The sequence below is a fragment of the Sapajus apella genome, unplaced genomic scaffold (assembly GCF_009761245.1).
Source record: "Sapajus apella isolate SASKATOON/1434 unplaced genomic scaffold, GSC_monkey_1.0 scaffold52, whole genome shotgun sequence".
NCBI classification, from domain to species: Eukaryota; Metazoa; Chordata; class Mammalia; order Primates; family Cebidae; genus Sapajus; species Sapajus apella.
This window is the reverse complement of record NW_022436992.1, coordinates 12,197,832-12,219,965: the sequence shown is the minus strand read 5'-3', so window position 1 is coordinate 12,219,965 and position 22,134 is coordinate 12,197,832. Positions and strand designations below refer to the sequence as shown.

The 22,134-nt window shown below is 39.7% G+C and overlaps 1 protein-coding gene and 1 pseudogene across 5 annotated transcripts in view; one reads left to right on the top strand and one right to left on the bottom strand.

The window, feature by feature from the left end:
• The window catches only part of RMND5A (required for meiotic nuclear division 5 homolog A), a 73,638-nt gene that overhangs the window by 36,745 nt on the left and 14,759 nt on the right, over nt 1–22,134 (bottom strand). For all 5 annotated transcript variants that reach the window (XR_004258311.1, XM_032243613.1, XM_032243610.1 and 2 more), the window contains exons 2-3: nt 15,245–15,387; nt 914–1,048 (exon numbers count right to left, since the gene is read on the bottom strand). Coding sequence is in view for 4 of the 5 variants with exons in the window: in XM_032243613.1 (XP_032099504.1) it covers nt 914–1,048; nt 15,245–15,387 (278 nt within the window). In the remaining variant the exon portion in view is untranslated. The remainder of the gene's footprint in view (nt 1–913; nt 1,049–15,244; nt 15,388–22,134) is intronic.
• LOC116526894 lies at nt 10,707–12,028 on the top strand (annotated as a pseudogene).

Below are 22,134 nucleotides of genomic sequence, written 5' to 3'. Positions count from 1 at the left end.
TTCAATGATGGTTTACTGCAGGACATTATATGGACACACACACAAAAGCCCTGTAAGGTACAGAGAAAGACCTGAGTTATCATTTATTTGAATTGTTTAAAATAGAAAAGCCTTAGATTAGAGGTTTGGTTTATAGACTAATTTTAAATTTTTTAATCCTTTTGGTCCTTCATTTTTCTAAATAAAAATGCAACAGCACATGGTGGCTTAGAACAGAGTGTGAAGACACATGAATAGGGGCCTGAATCCCAAGTTCTTTCACAAAGCACCTGTTAAGGCCTTGGGCAAGTTACTTACTTCTCTAGACCTTAGATTTTTCATCTGTAGGATGGAAAAATAATTTGTACTTCATGGGACTGCAGCAAGGAATAAAGGCAGGGCTTGGCTTAAGGTAAGCACTCAATATATGGCAGCTGCTACTATTATGACTACATGGTATTGGTAAACTATTCTAGAGCCCTAAGCTCATGTGTGATAGAAATAAAAGACAAATGCTGCTAACGCAAAGTAAAATTTTAGTTGGAAATCTATTTGATAAAATTGTTTAAGCTGGGCTAGATCAGAAGAACAAACATCAATGTTTTTGTCTTTTTCCTCTTGTCTGCTATACTAACTTTCTCTATCAAAAAGGGAAATGAAGAAAGGATCACTTCTGAGCCCTCTGATTCATGACCCGGGACTAACCTTCTAGGACAGGAACAAGAGAAGAATAATTTGGACAAGTTCTAGAACTGTATTTTTGTCACTTAAAAATTCCCCCAAAAATTCCTAGTAAAATGAGGTCATCTCTAATAATTAAAATATTAAAAATCTATCCATAGCTAGAGGAAGGCTCAAAACCCCACCCTGCAAATACTGTAAACTTCAAGGAGTCTCCTTCTTTTTCATATCCTCCCAGTTGGCACACTGTTACCTGACAGAGCTCCTCAGCTACATCCAGCATTCCTTGTCGAAAGAAGTGCTCCACCATCACCTCATTGAGAAGTCTTTGGCTGTCTGCCTGCCAGCAGCCATCTATTCCCACACTGCTAATGTCAGAATCAAAATTCTGGGGGAAAAAAACAGAAAGAAAATCACAAATAATTTTCACTCCACTTAATAGAAAAAAAATGGTCTTCATTTCGGTCTGAGATACCCTCAATAAGTACCCAACTACAATTTATCTATACCATATCAAAGGAAGGAATTTTTCCACTGCTCGTTTCTAAAACATGTCATATTAGAAAAGTAAATACGTGTATTTTTAGAGAGTATTTTTTAAAAGTAGATTTAATAATAGTGCCCATGAATAAAATAAAATAAGTGAATGAACTGATTTCTAGACATTATATACAGCAATATTTTTAGGGGAATGCAATGACCTGTAAAAGCATGCTCACTGCAGCACTGTCTGTAATGGTAGGGGAAAAAAGGAGAAAAAACATGAGAATCCATGGCACAACCCAACAAGTGCAGTATTGAGATCAGAAGTGGTTGGGGGAGATGGCTAAGTAGTTAAGAGAATGGTCTGTGTACACTTTTGGGTTTGCCTTTGAGCTATGCATGCATGGTCCTGGCTCTAAACAGCAAACTACAGATTTTGAAAACTGAACTAGGGAATAGACCTAGTTCCTAGATCCCAGATTGGCTACCACGTGGTACACACACAGGACAAATCTAAATAACTGTTAATGGTTTTAGGAAAAAAACTAACACTGAAACTACAAGCCAGAGAAGACTGGTCAGAACTTGTGGCCTGAATCCAACCAGGATGATTGCCTGCTAAAACAAAAATACCAACAATCTCCATAGAACTTAAACAAGACCCAGAATACTATTAACACAATATTCCAACTGTCCAAGATATGCTTCAAAATTACTTGGCATATAAAGATCAAGAAAATCTCAATTCACCTGGAAAAAGATGATCAACAGACACCAATGCCAACATGACAGAGATGTTGGAATAGTCCAAAACTTTAGAGCAGTTATTACAAAAATAAAAACACTCTTGAAACAAAGGGAGAGACTTAGCAAGGAAAAAGAAAATACAGTAACCAAAATTAAAAACTCATTGTATGGACTCAACAGCAGAAGCAAAGTGGCAGTGCAAAAGTCAGTGAAGATCAACAGAAATCATCCAGTCTGGGCTGGGTGTAGTTGCTCATACCTGTAATCCCAGCACTTTGGGAGGCCAACATGGGTGGATAACAAGGTCAGGAGTTCGAGACCAGCCTGACAAACATGGTAAAACCCCATCTCTACTAAAAATACAAAAATTAGCTGGGCATGGTGGCATGTGCCTGTAATCCCAGCTGCTCAGGAGGCTGAGGCAGGAGAATCACTTGAACCTGGAAGGTGGGAGGTGGAGTTTGCAGTGAGCTGAGATCGCGCCACTGTACTCCAGCCAGGGCGACAAAGCGAGACTCCATCTCAAAAAAAAAAAGAGATCATCCAATCTGAACAACAGAAAAAAAGATGAACAGAGCCTCAGGGACCTGTGGGAAAATCACAAAAGATCTAATGTGTGTCATCAGAATACTAGAAGAGAAAGAGTATGATATAGAAAAAATATTTGAAGAGTATTTCCCCAGTTTAGCAAAAGACATAAACCTACAGATTCTAGAAGCTCAGTGAGCTCTAAAAAAGATAAAATCATAAATTCAAAGAAATCTGACCCAAACATCTCATACTCAAACTGGTAAAACTAAAGATAAAGCAAAAAAAATCTTGCAGGCAGCCAGAGAAAAGTGGCATGTTACTTACAGGGGAACCTTGATTCGAATGACTACAGATTTCTCAACAGAAACTATGGGGGCCAGAAAGAAGTGGCATGACATCTGTCAAGTACTGAAAGAAAAGAACTGTCATCCTAGAATTCTATATTCAGTGAAAATACCCTTCAGGAATGAAGATGAAATACAGAAATTCTCAGACAGAGGAAAACTGAATTTGCTGCCATCAGGCTTGTTCTAAAAGCATTGCTAAAGTATGTTCTTCAGACAGAAGAAAATGACACTGGAAGGAACATGAAACATCAAGAGTGAAAGAAGAGCAAATGTACATCACAGTGTGAAAGCTTTCCCTGCCTAATTCCACTTTGGCATGCTTTATCTTTCATAGGCATGGCTCCCTAATAAATGTTTTGCATTTCTTTTTAAAAACATATAAAGTTAACCAGACAAGGCCATTTAGATTTAACTAAAGTTGTAATCCTAGTCAACCAGGGCTTAAATACAGTCCAATCAACATGGGATTATTTTACAGGACATACAGGAACAGGTAGTAAGCAACCAGCAACAGCAACTGCAAACAACCCACTATTTACAATCACAATGCAGGAGTGCTCTTCTCCAAAATTAACCACATTTTTCTCCCAATAAAAAAAATAGGATAGATAAAGAGCTATCTACTCTATTTTTAGATGTCAAATCAATAGCCTAAAACTGAATACATATGTTAAGGTTTGGAATCACTCAAGACAAAACAAACACAAAAAAACCAATAGTAGTACTGCAGTCTTAATTGTATTCATTTTCTTTTCATAGACATTTTTCTTAGCCAAGCACAACCTAAAGAATAGAAGTAATACGGCTGGGGGTGATGGCTCACTCCTGTAATCCTAGCACTTTGGGAGGTCAAGGCAGGAGGATCACCTGAGGTCAGGAGTTCAAGACCAGCCTGGCCAACATGGTGAAACCGTGCCTCTACTAAAAATACAAAATTAGCCAGGTGTGGTGGCGGATGCCTGTGATCCCAGCTACTCGGGACGCTGAGGCAGGAGAATCACTCGAACCTGGGGAAGCAGAGGTTGCAGTGAGCTGAGATCACGCCACTGCACTTCAACCTGGGCAACAGAGCAAGATTCCATCTCAAAAAAAAAAACAAAAACCCAACCAAAAACCGAATAGATACAATACAAAGTACCTAGATCCTAAAGCAACAGCATCCATGTACATAATGAAACGACTGTTACCTAACACTGAAGAACCACAACTGCTTATATAAGATTATCATGTTTAATTTCTATTTATCAGATTCTGCTTGTTGAGAGCTAATTTTATAACAGTTCATCAGTATTTTTAAGTAAATTATTATAACTTTACGCTGTCTATAACAACTAGAACACTGGATGTGGTACTACTTTCTGCTTCTTCTGGAGTAGAGGCTCAAAGGCTGATTGACGTATTCTCTCCCAAATTCTACTTCCCCAAGAGCCATTCAAATGAATAAAGAAATGGGTTTCTGAAGATGACAATTTATTACAAACTCAGGAATCTGCCTATGACTCTCTAAATGTCTAAATGCACAGTATAAGCAAAGAATCAATGAGATTAATTAAGAAAGTTCTCTCACTAATTTATCAATTTCATTAAATCCGAATATAACCTTCAGGTTTCTACCTACTCATTTAATTATTTTTTCCCCCAATCCCATCACCCCTCAACAAATTTATCAGTACCTTTTCCTTAGGAAAAATTAAACAACTCTGGAAGATATGCTGGTCAGTTCAAAGCACAGATCACACTGAAACAATTTTATCTGGTAGTATATATATTAGGTCAGAATTTTAATAAGCTACCATCTTACAGTATCTGCTCAGATCAAACAAAATAATCTCTTGAATTCTTTCCTTAATATATATATTAAAAGTAAACATCAATTACCTGGAAATTACAAAAAAAAGTTTAATATTTAAACAGTTTTCCTTGGGTTTGCTACAAAGTTTTACAATGATGCCCTTTGTGTACCTGTATTTCCTTAAAAGGCTTACTTTAGTCACTACTATATGGGTAAGAAAAATCAAACACTCTTACACTCAAAATCTAACTACATTCATAATCATAACTTATTTTCTGCTCTTGGAAAATAAGCATGAACGAGCAATGCATTCAATTGTTTTCTGGACATTTCTGAGCTCCCTTCTACCATTCTGATTTTCCAGCATAAACTACTGAGGTAAGATAAGTAAACTTCCATAGCTTATTCCCTTGTGAAATGTATTAAAAATTAAAGCTACAATTATAAAATATATAGAGGTTAAGAAAATACAATACAGTGTCAAACTCCTTTTGTTGTAACTGCAGTTTCTTACTCACTGTTGCATCAGAGCCAGCATCAGTTCCAGCTTCTGTTGCTAGGTAACCAAACTCGTTTGCATGGCTGTCCAGAAAACCCACAGCACTGCAAATGAGCCAAGAGGTGGCTAATGAAGAGAAATACTACCTATTATTAACATCTTCTGTCTTACTATACTTTTTTCTTTTCATATTTTTTAAGCAAAAAAAAAAAAAAAAAAAGATCTGGCATCTTGTTCTTAATTGGGAAGAAAGGATCCAAACAAGAACCAAAAGCAAAAAAGCACACATTCAAGGGTGTGTCCATCCAAAGAGGATGTTCTGACTTGGAAAGAGAAATCCAGGACATACTAAATCTAGAAGCTGAGGCAGAAGAGGAGTAAATAACTTTAATACAACATCATTATGAAATTGTGAGATCTAAACAGACCACCCTGCCTCTTTGGTCATATCATGAACATACTGCCTCTTTGGCCATATCATGAACATACAAATCAGTCAGAAATGGCTTTCACTGTTTACTGTCAAAAACCAATCCGTTTCTCAAATATATTTTATAAAATTATAATGACTGAGCAGACAGTGGTAACAATATATAGTAAAACGCAGTATTTAATTCCTAAGTGCCAATTCCCTAATAGTATTAACATGTATTTTGAAACTTCTCCAACTACTTTGAAGAAAAATTAGTGTATGAACCTAACAACGTGCTACTGTTTTACCTACCAGGAATTAATTTCCCTTCTAAGCATCCAGTTATTCTGGTTTAGCAGTAAGAGGTAGACTGCAGAGGATACAGAATAAGAAGACCTGGATTCTGGCTCCCCTCAGACTAACGGACAATAGCTACTTCACATACAACCCACACAAGATTAGTATTCAGAAGAGTTTGAAACAAACACACACCTCTCAATAAGAAAGACAACAGAAAAAATGGACAGAACATGAAATGCACAAATGGGAAATTCCTAATGTTAAACATGAAAAGATGCCCTACCTTCGTGATGGTCAAAGAAAGGCAAAATTAGTACTAGATACTATTTCACACCCATCTGATTAATTTTTAAACATTTAAAGTCTGATAATACCAGGTGTAGGTGAGAAACGAGGGAAAAGGAAGTGTCATACATGTTTGGCAGGACTGTAAATTGGTATAAACGCTTCAGGGAAAAGTTTTGCAATACCTAGTAAAGCTGATCATGAGGCACCTGTCCTATGATGAAATAATCCATATTTAGGCATATACTAGACGGCAGTGCTTTACAAGCCAAGGATTGGGAAATAAACTTGGTAGTGTGTCATCATCAGCATTTTGTAGATGCATTTTTTTGATGCAGACATTCCATATTCTCCTCACGGTATTCATTCCTCATCTTTGGTTATCGATTTTAAGAGAAAGGTAGATTCACACTGTTATATTATTACTTTATTTTTAAAAAGTGGGGGAGTAATGTGCCAAACCACTCTGCCTGGCCTTTCTGTCACATTTGTATTCCTATCCCTCCACTATTATCTTCCTTTCTGTGGCTATTTTATTAAATCTCCCAAGGATGATATGCATCTCTCACCATTCTATGGAAAGGGGAAAAGTTCATACGTAGAATGGGTACCCTCAGGGCACTAGAGATTAATTCTCTCAAGGAACTTCAGTTGAGAAAACTCCTTCAAGTCTTAAAATCTGGGTTTCATTCTCAGTTCTGTGACCTCAGGAACGTACTACCTGCCTTAGATGTACTCACACATCTAAGTTTTCAGATGTGTATATAGAAACAATAACCTCCACCTTACAGAGTGTTTGGTGAAGATTAAGGTAAATAATGTATATGAAAACCTCTGTAAGTATCCATCCATCAATAAACCTTCAATAAACAGTAGCTGGCTGAATCTGTGAGCCAGGCCAAACCTGGCCAAACGTCAATCTGAGAGCCAGGTTGCCACCAAAACTTTTCTGTATTTAACAGAATCCTTCTTAGAAAATATAAATAAAAACAAATACACAAAAGCATACAGAAATATTAATATTCATTAATGTAAAAGCACTTAAATGCAATTGCAGACTGGATTAGCTAGCACAGTTTAATGGATATTAAGTCCTTTGTCCGTCTCTACCCAACCTGAATTGGGATGCTAAACCAGGCAAAGCTAGACCTTACTAGACTCAGGCAAAAATGGTCTGTCACCACCTTCCAGGTCCAGTGGGATTCTCTGACCCTGAAACCTAATACAAGACGTGAATGCAAAGGTCTAGGTTTTCCTTTGTGGCCTGAACTAGAAGTCAACACATGATTATCAGCACCAACTAAATAATGTAGCTTCACTCTCTTCAGAACAGGAGTAATAAAAATACATGTCCAAAACTTACAGAATAATGTAATGTGACAGACAGCAGAGAGAGCAGAACTCAACTTACCTTCTATTTTGAGAATGATCTTCAGACTGAAAAGGACTGAACCCAATATTCCTTCACAGGAGCTGAAGTCCAGTATTAATGAAGAGTCACAGAAAACATCCATCTAGCTGTCTGTATGAGTCAGGACTCTTGGTTTGCACAAACAGAAAATCTTTTTGCCCAAGCAAGTTGGATTTAAAGAAAGCGATGGGAGAGTAGTTGGACCTCAAAAATGCTCCCTACCCTTCTCTTGGCACCTGGGCTTTATTTCCCACAACACACCAGATTCTCTCAAGGGCAATTAATCATTCCTAGGCTCACATGTTCCCAAGCCCCTCTTGCTCTAAAATGCTCTAATAAGAAAGATCCTAGGGAAGGATTTTGAAACGCCCACCATGCAGCAAACAACTGAGGCCACAGTGGACAGGGTATTGAGAATATTGCAGGCCCTATTCAACCAACGTAATTTTAAAAGCAACATCTTTTATCCTGACCACAAAGATATATTTTATTAAATGCCTTGCAAAAGTTTAGACATTTTTTTCTATACTGCATTTTCTTGGATTACTCTCTAGCAATTCAAGGGATGGCAGTGGAAAGGCCATAGGGAGAAATAATCTGATATGCTTTATTTTATTTTTAGAAAATGAAGTTTGGCTTTTTATCACCCCCCCAACTTTTTTTTTTTTTTTTGCCAACTATTTCTTTCTGCAATTCTAAAAATTCTACCCAAAACATATATCGAATTATGTATTTTCTAGTTTTTTAATTTTCTTTTTCTTTCCTTAACAATAAGATTCTTCTACTACATAAGGACTTATTTATTACATAATTATAAACTTTTAAAGCTAGTATATATCTAACTTTAACCAGTCTATCTAAACCAGGCTTGTCCTACCTGCGGCCCACATGCGGCCAAGGACGGCTTTGAATGCAACCCAACACAAATTTGTGAACATACTTAACACATTATGAGATTTTTTTGCAATTATTATAATTTTTTAGTTCATCAGCTGTTGTTAGTGTTAATGTATTTTAATGTCTAGCCCAAGACAATTCTTCTTCCAATGTGGCCCAGGGAAGCCAGAAGATTGGACACCTCTGATTTAAATTATAATTTAAGGCTAAGCACAAAATCTTACCTCCTACTGTTATCTTTTCCTTCTCGTATACTGCACACATACCTACATAAAAGGCAGTTCTGGACTGCTCACCCAGAACTATCTTAAAATATGCTATATGTCACTTCTTTTTACTATTATTCTATTCACTCCTTAATATAGTCAGCATTTTGCCTCACCAATGTAGACAATCCACCTAGTGTCAAAAGATCTGTTTAAACAATGATGTTTAAAATTTTTTTAACTGGGGCCAGGCGCGATGGCTCATGCCTGTAATCCCAGCACTTTGGGAGGCTGAAGCAGGTGGTTCGCCTGAAGTCAGGAGTTCAAGACCAGCCTAGCCAACATGATGAAACCCTGTCTCTACTAAAAATATAAAAATTAGCCAGGCGTGGTGGCATACACCTGCAATCCCAGCTACTTGGGAGACTAAGGCAGGAGAATCACTTGAACCCGGGAGGCAGAGGTTGCAGTGAGCCGAGATCACACTACTGCACTACAGCCTGGGCCACAGAGTGAGACTCCATCTAAAAAAAAAAAAAAATTTTTTTTTTAAAACTATTATTGTCCTCCTTCAACATTACCAATTCTGCAATGGCCTGATTTCCTAGTCTAGCACAGTGTTTAAGAACAGATTCTTGAGTGAAAACTTTTTCCAAACCTTGATCCACCACTTCCAAATTATATACCTGGGGTATGTTATTTCATAACGTTGAGTCTCAGTTTCCTCATATATAAAATGAGAATAATGTCCCTGCATCATGGGATATAAATGTATGTAAAGCACTTAGCTCACTATCTGGAACATGGTCAACATTCAGTAAGTGATAGCTATTATCATCCTACCCATGACTATTGCTTAGTCTGTTTTCATCCTATTTAATGAGGTCAAGTAAATCCTCAACTGCTTTCATCACCTGATCAAATCCACGCCTCTCAGGCCTTCCATCATTTGCCTTACCCTATTCCCAACAGGTGCAGTCACACTATCAAGTCAATCCTTAAGCGTCTTAAACATTGAGTCAGGCATATTATCAGTTGCTGGTTTGCCCTTTCACAGCCTCAAGGAAAAATCACACCTCACTGTTCTGCTGCTCTAAATCTTACCGATTCTTTCAAGTCAAATTCAAGATATCAACTATCTTTACTTTATAATAATCAGTGTCCATTCCATGCAAACTTCTTTCATGTAGCCTCAAAATTTTTCCAGCAATCTTATAAAGGACGCGTACTATGTGGTTAGTTTTTAGTAATACCATGTCAAATTTCAGGTATTAAAATCTTTACTAATATTAAAACATATCCACACATACCTAGAAGTATAAAAAGCAGTAATTATTTTTATTGACTTTTCTTAGTAAGTAAACTTTAAAAGTCAATTGACTAAAAATAAAATACTGAATAAAACACCCTAAACTGGCTGAATTCTAGATTATCTAAAAATGGAAGAGAAAATTAAGAACAGTTCAATACATTATTTTTACTAAAAAAAAAAAAAAAAAAAGTCACAGAGCAAATATTATTTATTTAAAATAAATAATGGGCCAGGCATGGTGGCCCACACCTATAATCCCAACACTGGGAGGCCAAAGTGGGAGGACCACTTGAGGCCAGGAGTTCAAGACTAGCCTGGGCAACATTGCAAGACCACACCTCTACGAAAAAATGAAAAAAACTAACTGGGCATGTTAGCAATCACGTGTAGGCCCAGCTACTTGGCTGAGTCTGGGATGCTGAGGTGGGAGGACCACTGGAGCCCTGGGAGGTCAAGGTTGTAATGAGATGTGTTGGCGCCACTGCACTACAGCCTAGGCTAAGAGAAAGACTCTGTTCATAATTAAAAGCCAAACAATATTTTGGCTAACACCACCAGAAACTTCTATTCTGCTTACGTTTTCAGAGATACAATAAGTGGAGAACTTTAAAACATAAGTATTAAAATATAAAAGGAAAAATATCACTGAGCATGTCTAAAATTTACTATGTTTCTCACTCAACACCAGCCTGCTCATAAAGGAGCCACTGGCTTCTTTGTCCTCATTTTGTAAGGGTGGGAACATGTGTCCATAAAGTGGTACTCATAGGTTGATGAACAGCATTCCAGTTTATTACTCAGGGCTGTTGCCACAGTGGATTCTGCTTTATCCTGTTTGGTCACCACCAATTCAGGTCCTCCCAGCCTTTACAACAGGCTGCCCAGAACTTACACAACTACCAGATTCAAATTAAAAGAACTCCTGGAATCCTCTTGCCATTGCCGCCATCCTGGCCTTGGGGGCAGCGGCCTCCAGGCCCCCGTGAGGAAAACTCCCAGGGCTACTAAATCCTCGCTGGTGGTGATGGTTTCTTATGTGGGGGGATGTGGCTGAGCGCCGACTTTGGAAGCTGGGGCCAGTGGGCCTCTGCGGTTCGCAGAGGAATGTGATGGGTGAGAGTGAGGACAACCAGGCCCCTCCACTGGTAGGGGTGGGCAGGCGCAGGCCGCCGGTGGTCCATGCCGACTCCAGAGGTCCAGTGCCTAGCAGTAATCTGTGAAAATGTCTGCTATTCACTTGATCCAGAGAACGCCAGAAAGTCATGCAAATCAAGAGGTTCCAATCTTCATGTTCACTTAAGAACATGTGTGAAACTGCCCAGGCCATCAAGGGTATGCATATATGAAAAGCCACGAAGTATCTGAAAGATGTCGCTTTACAGAAACAGCGCGTACCATTCCGACGTTACAATGGAGTTGGCAGGTGTGCCCAGGCCAAGCAGTGGGGCTGGACACAAGGTCGGTGGCTCAAAAAGAGTGCTGAATTTTTGCTGCACATGCTTAAAAATGTAGAGAGTAATGCTGAACTTAAGGGTTTAGATGTAGATTCTCTGGTCATTGAGCATATCCAAGTGAACAAAGGACCCAAGATGCACCGCCAGACCTACAGAGCTCACGGTTAGATTAACCCATACATGAGTTCTCCCTGCCACATTGAGATGATCCTTACCAAAAAGGAACAGATTGTTCCTAAACCAGAAGAGGAGATTGCCCAGAAGAAGAAGATATTCCAGAAGAAACTGAAGAAACAAAAACTTATGGCACAGGAGTAAATTCAGCATTAAAATAAATGCAACTAAAAGAAAAAAAAAAAAGAACTCCTGGAAGACTTAAGTCAATGGAGTCTCATATGAAACAGCCTACACGGAATTCCTCGTGTATGTGAGAAGCCCATTCATAATGTCTCCGTACTTCTAATGGAGAAACAGCTTCCTCTTCAGCTAAGGCCAAGTAGACGCCAAAAATACGGGGAGAGAATGTACTGAAAGATGTTGGGAAGCTGAGCTAAAAGATCCAGGCTTCCTCTGTGGCGGCAGACTACAGTACCACAAACACTATTCAGTATCAACTAAATAATATAGTTTATTTTTTTATTTTTGAGATGGAGTCTTGCTCTGTCACCCAGGCTGGAGTGCAGTGGTATAATCTCGGCTCACTGCAACCTCCGCTTCCTGGGTTCTCCTACCTCAGCCTCCCAAGTAACTGGGATTACAGGCACCTGCCACTATGATGGCTAATTTTTTTGCAATTTTAGCAGAGATAGGGTTTCACCATGTTGACCGAGCTGGTCTCAAACTCCTGACCTCGGGTAATCTGCCCATCTTGTCCTCCCAAAGTGCTGAGATTAAAGGTGTGAGCCACCAGGCCCAGCCAACTAAATAATAGTTTCATATGATGGATGAGAAGAATCTAGAATCCAGGTCACCCAGAACCGAAACTACTTTCACAGGAACATGAAACAATTTTTGGGCTGGGCACTACTCAGCAAGTTGAGGCAGGAGAATCACTTGAATCCAGAAGGGAGAGTTTGCAGTGAGCTGAAATCATGCCATCGCACTCCAACTTGGGTAAAAGACAGAGAGAGAGAGTCTGTCTTTAAAAAAAAAAAACAAAAAACAAAAAAAACAATTTTTTGAAAGAAACTGTAAAATAATTACTTGAAAAAGTCCTTATAACTTCCAAGGGCATGAAAAAAAAATGTCCTCAAGAGAGGAACAAGTAAATTAAAATATGTAATTAGGAATCTTCACCTCAAACACATCCCCCTATCCAAAATAAGCCAGAATGTAGATTATTCATTATAAATGTATTCCCTTGATAGCCATTCCCAATAAGATACTTCCATTTTTGGCACCAAGTACATCTAGATAATGTTTTGTCTTAAAGGTTGGTCAAAATATCTGACAACCCTTATGAGTATCTATAAAGATCTGCTATATCTGGAGTAAGACATGCTCAGCAAGGTAACAGAAGCAAGAGGACAAGACCAAAAGAAGGTTCCAATAATCGTGACAGAACAACAGACATAAACTAGGAAACAGGAACATATATGGTCATGCTACCAGCTGCAGAAAGCAAAATTAGTGAATTACTTGCCCAAATGCTCCAGATCCTGGTCAGTAGCCCACACACTATAGTTATAGTTTCTGAGCCCATTCTCATTTATTCCAAGAATCTGGGATCTCTTCCCAGATACTTTCTCTGATTGGCTGCCTTGGAAGCTTTAGCTCTTCTCACTGTCATAGCACCTTTGGTTCTACTGTTCAAATGCTGACCCTCTGTTATAACTGCAGGCAGCCTGGTGGTCAAACAGATGTCCCCAGGAACTTCCTGGGGTTCTCTCTGAGCTCTGAGCCATAAGAATCTTCAGGATGCCTTGGTCACTGTCAAACAGATGTCCCCAGGAACTTCCTGGGGTTCTCTCTGAGCTTTGAGCCATTAGAATCATCAGGATGCCTTGGTCCCTGTCAACATCAAAATCTGATTCTTAGACACCACCAGTAGTTACTGTACCCTAGAAGAACCAAGGGTTCTTCACCTGCAGTGATTTAAGACCATCTCTAAAGTGCCCCATCACATTCTAGAAGGATACAGCTGCTGGAAGAAAATAAAGTGTCCCACTACCACTCCCATATTTCTTAAGCTCATACACACCAACAACCACTCCAGGTACCAATTGAAGACATCAAATATCATAGTACCAAATAGGGTTGATGCCAAACCCACTTCTAAAACTGTGTTCACTCTCTTGGAGTTACCAAACAGGCTTCACAACCTCAAAGCCATTTCAGAGAATACTCACTGCCTTCCCAGACTTTGACGGTAACTGCCATCACCAGTAATAACAATGTGGCTGGAACTCTGCTGTTGCCAAAACCACCCTCTGACTCTTTGGCCAAGTCAAAGCCCTCACACCACTGAGAGTGGTGAGAAGTCTCTGAAAGGCCACCAACACTTCTGTAAGCCACAACTACCAAAATAAGTCCTCAGAACCCCTGCCACTTACAGTCTTGTCACACCATACCTACCAGTGAATGGTACAACCTTATAAGCACATAGCTCTGACTCAAGCACCATCAAGTCTAGCCTTTCCACAGGATAATTTCTAACAGTTAGGTCTACCCATGGATTACATGAACCACTCTCCAGATTCATTTACCTCTGTTATAACTTCTATTACCTCTGTTACAACTATCACTCTTATGAGTTCTCCTATGAGTAACTCATAGGACTGTTTAGGAGATGCCTTTGCTACAGAGGGGACTCCTCAGAAGTTCTTCCTACCTTCCCAGAAGTTTACGACATGTGAAGAGAAATGCCCCTGACCAGTCACAATCTCCCCAATGTTTGAAGTAGTCAGAGGTATCACACAGCAACTTTGTGTTACTTCTCTTGGGCCCCAATGGGACTATGAACTCCATTAGTAAAATCAGCCAGTACTAAAAATGATAACTGTTTGTAAGTCAACCAAGTCAAAGATTGCTTACTCAAGAAATGTCACAAGAAAAAAAACATCAGACAAAAGTGGTCAGTCTCACTGCCTAGCAACCAACCCATTCACTCATTCACACAGGAGGCAAAATTAAAAAGTAGCTAAGATATCCATAGAAAGAAAAGAGTTTGGATGATTCGGGGGAGACTGATACAAGATTGTTACTCTAACCATCCCATAACAGAGATAGAGTCACAGCCAGGGAATTACTCGGGAATTAGGAAAAGTTACTACTGGTAAACAAACTCCCACAAGCTAGGTTAAAATTTCTTTGGAATGGCAGAGTGAGGTGGCTCCGGTCTGTAATTCCAGCACTTTGGGATTCTGAGGCAGGCAGACCACAAGGTCAGGAGTTTGAGACCAGTCTGGCCAACATAGAGAAACCCCGTCTCTACTAAAAACACACAAAAATTAGCCAGGTGTGATGACTGGTGCCTGTAATCCCAGCTACTTGGGAGGCTAAGCCAAGGAGAATCACTTGAACCTGGGAGGCAGAGGCTGCAGTGAGGCAAGGTCATGCCCCTGCACTCCAGCCCAGGCAACAGTGTGAGACTCCACCTCAAAAAAAAAAAAAAAAAAATTTCTTTGGAACTTTATTCATCATGACCCTAAGAGCTCCAATCATGTATGCAAATGGATAAACAACAAAGCTATAAAAGGAGGGGTTTTTAATTTTGCTTTTATTTTTAAAATAATAGTAACAGGGAACTTTAATAACAACAACATAGTAAAACTAGACCTGCATAAGTTACCAAAAGCAAAAAAAATAGGAACAGCATGAAGTAATTTGTGAAAGCTAGTGTTATCTAAGTACTGACAGAAGAAAGACAATGACGCTTAAAAATACAAATACTTCCTTCAATACCATACCTTATCAATGGCTTTTCCAACACGAGAAACACTGCTGTGGATGTCTTTGTGGTCCGAGGCCAATTTTTGAACGGTATCCTTTATTCTTTTACAGCACTGTGTCAAAACAAGTGAAAGTGTCCCTGATAATTCAGCATCTTGGCCTATAAAAAAATAAAAAAAGCAAGATTGGTTACTCACTGAAACCCAAAGATCACAAGTTTCAAATGGGCCTTTTGGACCATGAAAGAGGGAAGAAAAGTGAAGAAAAATTAGTATCTGCTTTGAAGCTGATGGTCACATTCACAGATGTTGTTTTTCAAATGGATACTAAGAAAGATACAATTTTCTTACTTTTGGAAAAAGAAAATTTTACTATAAAAGGAGTCATTTTTCTCATTACAAAATTAAGTACAGACTACGAATAATACTATCAAGGCAGTATTATTTTTAAGAAAATATGTCTAAGTGAATAAACTCACTTATTAAACCCAGTTGCACTGCTGAAATCATTCTCAAAATGTTCTGGTTGTTACTAAACTCCTCAAGAGAGATGATTTAGTGCAAATGCTTCATATCCCATATAAAGAAGTAGAAGAAAACAAACTTCTCTGGATACCATCATGTGCAGAAAAGAGTTATGTCAGACACAGCAGGTTAGAGACTGCTACCCTTAGAAAGTCCTGCTTACAAAGTTGGCTCTTGGCATATAGAAACTTAGGAGTTTGGAAATGTTCCCACCATTCCCTAACTCAACGTTCCCCAACCTTTTCGGCACTAGGGACCAGTTTCGTAGAAGACATTTCTTCCAAGGATAAAGGCTGGGGGCGGGGGATGGTTTTGGGATGAAACTGATCCCACCTCAGATTAGGCTTAGATTCTCAAAGGAGCACATGATCTAGATCCCTCCAATGTGCAGTTCACAACAGGGTTCGGGCTCCTACGAGTATCTAACGCTGTCACTGATTTGACAGGGGGTGGAGCTCAGGCAGTAATGCTCCTTCAGGGCTGCTCGCCTCCTGCTGTGCAGCCTGGTTCCTAACAGGCCACATACAGGTACTGGTCCACAGCTGGGGGTGTGGGGACCCCTGCCTTAACTGAGAAGAATGGCCCATTGTGCCTAAACTTTTGTACAGTGTGGTTTATGGTGAACACCTGCGTTCCTTCTGGGAATCTAGAATTTTGGTACATTCTAGGCAGTGAGTACCTGGCTTTCTCCTGGCATGGAGAAAGCTTCCAATAGTCCCCTCCCAGTGGAGTCACACAGAACATGCTTAATTCCTCCAGTAATGGGTTATGAGAAGTGTTAAGTGTTGCCTACCAGAGAAACTCATTAGAAGCTCAGTGCCCAGGGCTTTTATTGGGGGCTGGTCACTAGGGCACCTACTGCCTAACTTTGGACTTTGGATTTTTTGCCCCATGAGTAATTGGTGGTTCTGCTTTGTATTATTTGCTGTAATAAACTTTAATTAAGACAGTATGATTATATGCTGAATTGTGTAAGTCCTTTTAATGAATCACTGGAACCTAAGGGTGGTTATAAAGACCCCTAACACACATGATCAACTGAAAGTTACTCCAGTTTACATCCTCTTTCCCTGAGCTACCTCCCTCCAAATTGTGTTCCTATAGCAGGAAAAAAGGAGGAGACGGGAGAAAAAGAGACAGAGAGAACAAATCCAGTTAAGGTATTTGTCATTTATCTCTGCATCTACATAGTCCCACCTGTAAGCAACAGGCCTGGTATCTGAAATCCTAACCATTATATAGCTGAAGTTCTTAAATTTTAATTTACATCAGAATCACCTGGAGGCCTTAAGGTTAAAACAAAGTAGCTGGACTCCAACCCCAGCGTTTCTCACTTAGTAGGTCTGGGATGGCACCTGAGAATTTCAACAAGGAGCCCGAGAGTATAACATCCTTAGGATGCCCACTCATTTAACCAATATTTATTGAGCACTCACTATGTGACAGGTACAGCAGTGAAACAAAATAACTAAAAATCCACGCCCAAGAACTCACCTGCGTGCAGGAGACATAACACAAAAAATAAGCAAATTATATACTACAACAAAAGATGATATATGCTACCTGGGGGAAAAAAGCAGGGTAAAGGAGATGGGGAGTGTGTGTGGTTGGAGCAACTGCAACTTTAAAACAGTGCCAGCATGGTGGCCTTCACTGAGTAGATGACACTGGAGCCAAGACTTGAGAAAGTGAAGGAATTACCATGTGACTGGCTACTTTGGGGAAAAGTATGTCAGGCTGAGGGGAGAAAAGTCCTATTGCAAGAATACACCTAGACTATTCATATAGAAAAGACGTCAGTGCGTCAAAAGTGGATTTCTGGCCAAGGAAAGTAAGAGAAGAGGTCCAAGGCATAATGGTACTGGTTTGGTAGGATCTCTATGGCATTGTAAAGACTTATGCTTGCATTGGAACCAAATCATTTTCTGAGTGCTAAAAAACAAAACAAACAAACAAAAAACTTATGCTTTTACTCTGACTGAAAGGGAGATCCACTGCAAAGTTTTGAGCAGATAAGGCATGTAAGCTAATAAAATGTATTTGTTTTTCTTTTGGACACAGGGTCTTGCTCTATTGCCCACACTGGAGTGCAGTGGCACAATCTTGACTCACCACAACCTCTGCCTCCCCAGCTCAAGCAATCCTCCCCACCTCAGCCTCCTAAGTAGCTTAAATGACAGATGCCCACCACCATACCAGCTAAATTTTGTATTTTTTGCAGAGACAAGGTTTTGCCATGTTGCTCAGGCTGGTCTCAAGCTTCTGGGCTCAAATTATCCTCCTGCCTTGGCCTCCCAAAGTACTGGGATTACAGATGTGAGCCACCATGCCTGGCCAATAAAACATTTTAATATGGTCAGTCTAACTGGCAATAGGAGTACCAGAACAGAGCAGGAAAATAAGAGGCTGTGGCAGCAATCCAGATGAGAAATGACACTGGCTCAGCCTAGGATTTCATGACTGGACATGAGGGAAGAAAAGGACTCACAGATGTCTCCAAGGTTTCTAGCCTGGGTCAACTAGAAAGATGGAGTTGTCTTCAATTAAAATGAAAAACAATCTCAGGAGGCCAAGGCAGGAGGATCACTTGAGCACAGGAATTTGAAACCAACCTTGGGCAGTGGAGTCAAACCCTGTCTCTACAAAACATACAAAAATTAGCTGGGCATGGTGACACATGACTGTGGTCCCAGCTACTTGGGAAGCTGAGGTGGGAGGACCACTTGAGCCTAGGAAGTGTAGGCTGCAGGGAGCTACAACACTGCACTCCAGCCTGAGTGACAGAGCAAGACCTCAACTCCCCATCCCACCAAAAAAATAAAATAAAATAAAACAAAGGCTGAGTGGGTATAAGGGGAGAGGAGAGACAGAAAGTTCAGTTTGGGGCTTGTTAAGTTTGAGATGTTGAGTAGGCACTGCAGTGCCTAAGTGGAGGAGTTGGTGAGACATGCAAACCTGAAATTCAAGAGCAATGTTAGGACTGGAGATACAAACTTGTGAGTCGCTGGCATATATATGATATTTAATGCATGGGACTATATGAAATCAACAGGGGAGTCTGTACAGAAAGAGAAAAGTGATGAACTGAGTCTTAAGAACTCCAAGTTTATGAGGCTGGGAAGAAATAGAACTGGACAAGGAGACTAACGAAAACTACTGAAGCATTAACTGTGATGGAGGAGGAAACTCAAAGTATTGTGTTGGGGAAACCAAGAAAAGAAAATGTATCAAAGGAAGAAGGAGTAACCGATTGTGTTATATGCTACTAGGTCAAATAAGATGTGGACTGAGAATTGGCCACTGGATTTACAATGGGGAAGTAATCAGTGACCATGACAAAAATAGTTTCTCTAAAGTTCCTTGAAAATAAATCCTAAAAGGTTACAGGAAACTGTGAAGAGGGGCTATATTAAGTCTGGTTCAATGACAATTACTGAAAGAAATGAAAAGAAAAAACTGTCCTTATCTCTAAACACAGTTGCATGAAGTTTATATCAAGTGCTTCCAACTTCCAATAACACAATTAGGCTTCCAACTTTTAATAACATAATTTAGGCTAAGGCAAGACTTGGTCTTCAAGAAAATTTCAAAATCTGTTTAAAAGTTGTTCCATACACTTCTTGGACCAAAAAGAATCTAATTGCTTCAACAGCTCTGTTCTGGCCATTTCTGATCTTTCTGAACCTAAAGCATACCTAACCTCAATAGCTTCATCTTCTCTACGAACCCATCTGACCACAGACTTACTCCCTTTTCTGAATTCCTGGTAACTTCCAATCTCTCCCCTACTTCCCCAGCACTTAATTATAAACCATTTTAACAATTTCATATATATATACCATCATCAGTCTCTACTAAACATTAGCCCCCAAGAGAACACCAAGTCTTTATTGTAAATTGTATATTAATATTATATTAATATATTAATATTAATTAGTGCCTGCAAATGTGCAAGACATACAAGTATGTGAATTGATGGTAAATAAAGTGAGGACAAAGAATAGTTTTGGTTTTAAAGCCATATTCAAAAAATGGTACTGGGACAAGATATTCACATGTAAAAGGATCACAGAATACATAAAAACTAACTCGAATGAGCTGAGTGCAGTGGCTCATGCCTGTAATACAGGCACTTTGGGAGCCTGAAGTGGGTAGACTGCTTGAGCCCAGGAGTTTGAGACTACCTTGGGCAACATTGCAGGACTCCATCCCTACAAATAATACAAAAATTAGCAGCAGGTGGTGGTGCACGCTGGTGGTCCAAGCTTCCAGGGGGACTGAGCTGGGAGGATTTGCTTGAGACCAGAAGGTCAAGGCTGCAGAGAGCCATGAGCATGCCACTATACTCCAGCCTGGGCAACAGAGAGAGACCCTGTCTCAAAAAAATAAAAACAAAAATAAAAATTAACTCAAATGGAATAAAGACCCAAAATGTAAGAGTTGAAACTACCAAAAAACAGATGCATTTCTGACCTTGAATTAGGCAATGGTTTTTCAGATATGACACCAAAAACACAAGCAACCAAAAAAATAATAATAATTAAAATGACTTCATCAAAATTAAAAACTTTTGTGTTTCAAACACTATCAATAAAGTAAAAAGACAATAGAAGGGAAGCAAATATTTGCAAATTACATTCTAATAAGGGTCAAGTATCCAGAATATATAAAGAACTCTTAAAGCTCAACAATAACAAGACAATCGATGTAATGAAAAATGGGCAAAGCACCAGGCACAGTTCACACCTGTAATCCCAGCACTCTGGGAGGCCAATGCGAGAGAACCACTTGAGCCCAGGAGTTCGAGACCAGCCTGGGCAACAAGGCAAGACCTTGTCTCTATAAAAAATACAAAAATGTGGCTGGGCACAGTGGCTCATGTCTGTAGTCCCTGCAACTAGGGAGACTGAGGCAAGTGGATCCCTTGAGCCCAGGAGGTTGAGGCTGCAGTGAGCTATGACTGTGCCACTGCATATTCCAGCCTGGATGACAGAGCAAGACCCTATGTCAAAAAAAAAAAAAAAAAAAAGCTCAAAGACATTTTTTAAAAGCAGATATACAAATAACCAATAGGCACACAAAAAGATACTCAATAATATTGGTCATCGTGAGATGAAAAATCAAAACTACAATGAGATACTACTTCATACCCACTAGACTGGATATCAGGAAAACACAATAACAAGCGTTGGAAAGGATGTGGAGAAATTCAAAGCCTTAACCATTGCTAGTGAAATACAAAATGGTGCAGACACCATAGAAAACAATTTGTCAGTTCCTCTGAAAGTGAAAGTTATCATATGACCCAGAAATTCCATTCCTAATTATATCCTAGTTATACACCCCAAAGAACTAATAACATGTCCACATAAAAACCTGAATCAGAATGTTCACAGTAGCATTATTCCTAAGACAAAACTGGTAACAAACCAAACCTCCAAATGACAAGTGGATAAACAATGGATTATTCAGTCATTAAAGGAATTGAGGTACCGATACATATGACATAGTTGAACATTGAAAATATTACATGAGGCCGGGCATGGTGGCTCACGCCTATAATCCCAGCACTTTGGGAGGTCGAGGAAGGTGGATCACAAGGTCAGGAGTTTGAGACCAGCCTGACCAAAATGGTGAAACCCCGTCTCTACTAATACAAAATTGCTAGGCATGGTGGTGTGTGCCTGTAATCCCAGCTACTTGGGAGGCTGAGGCAGGAGAATTGCTTGAACCTGGGAGGCAGTGGTTGCAGTGAGCCAAGATCACGTCACTGCACTCCATCCTGGCAACACAGCAAGACTCCGTCTCAAAAAAAGAAAAGGAAAAGAAAATTTACATTAAGTATTCAATAAGTCAGGCCACACATTGTGTCATTCCATTTATATGAAATGTCCAGAACAGACAAATCCATAGAGACAGACATAGATTAACGGTAGTCGGAGTGGGGATCCAGGGTGGGAATGGAGAGTTACTGTTCGTAAGTACTGCATTTATTTTGGAAATAAAGAAAATGTTTTTAAAAAGGAAGTCATACCTCCTATCCATCCAGACACATTTATTTCTACAACTAGTAGACAACAAGGTAGGAAAAATAAAAAAATAAAAGGGGTGCCAGGTGCGGTGGCTCATGCATGTTATCTCAGCACTTTGCAAGGCCAAGACAGGCTGATCACTTGAGTTCAGGAGTCTGAGACCAACCTGGCCAACATGGTGAAACCCCGTCTCTACTAAAAATATAAAAATTAGCCAACTGTGGTGGTAGGCACCTGTAATCCCAACTACTAGGGTGGCAGAAGCAAGGGAATAGCTTGAACCCAGGAGGCAGCGGCTGTAGTGAGCCAAGATTACGTCACTGCACTCCAGTCTCGATAACAGCAAAACTC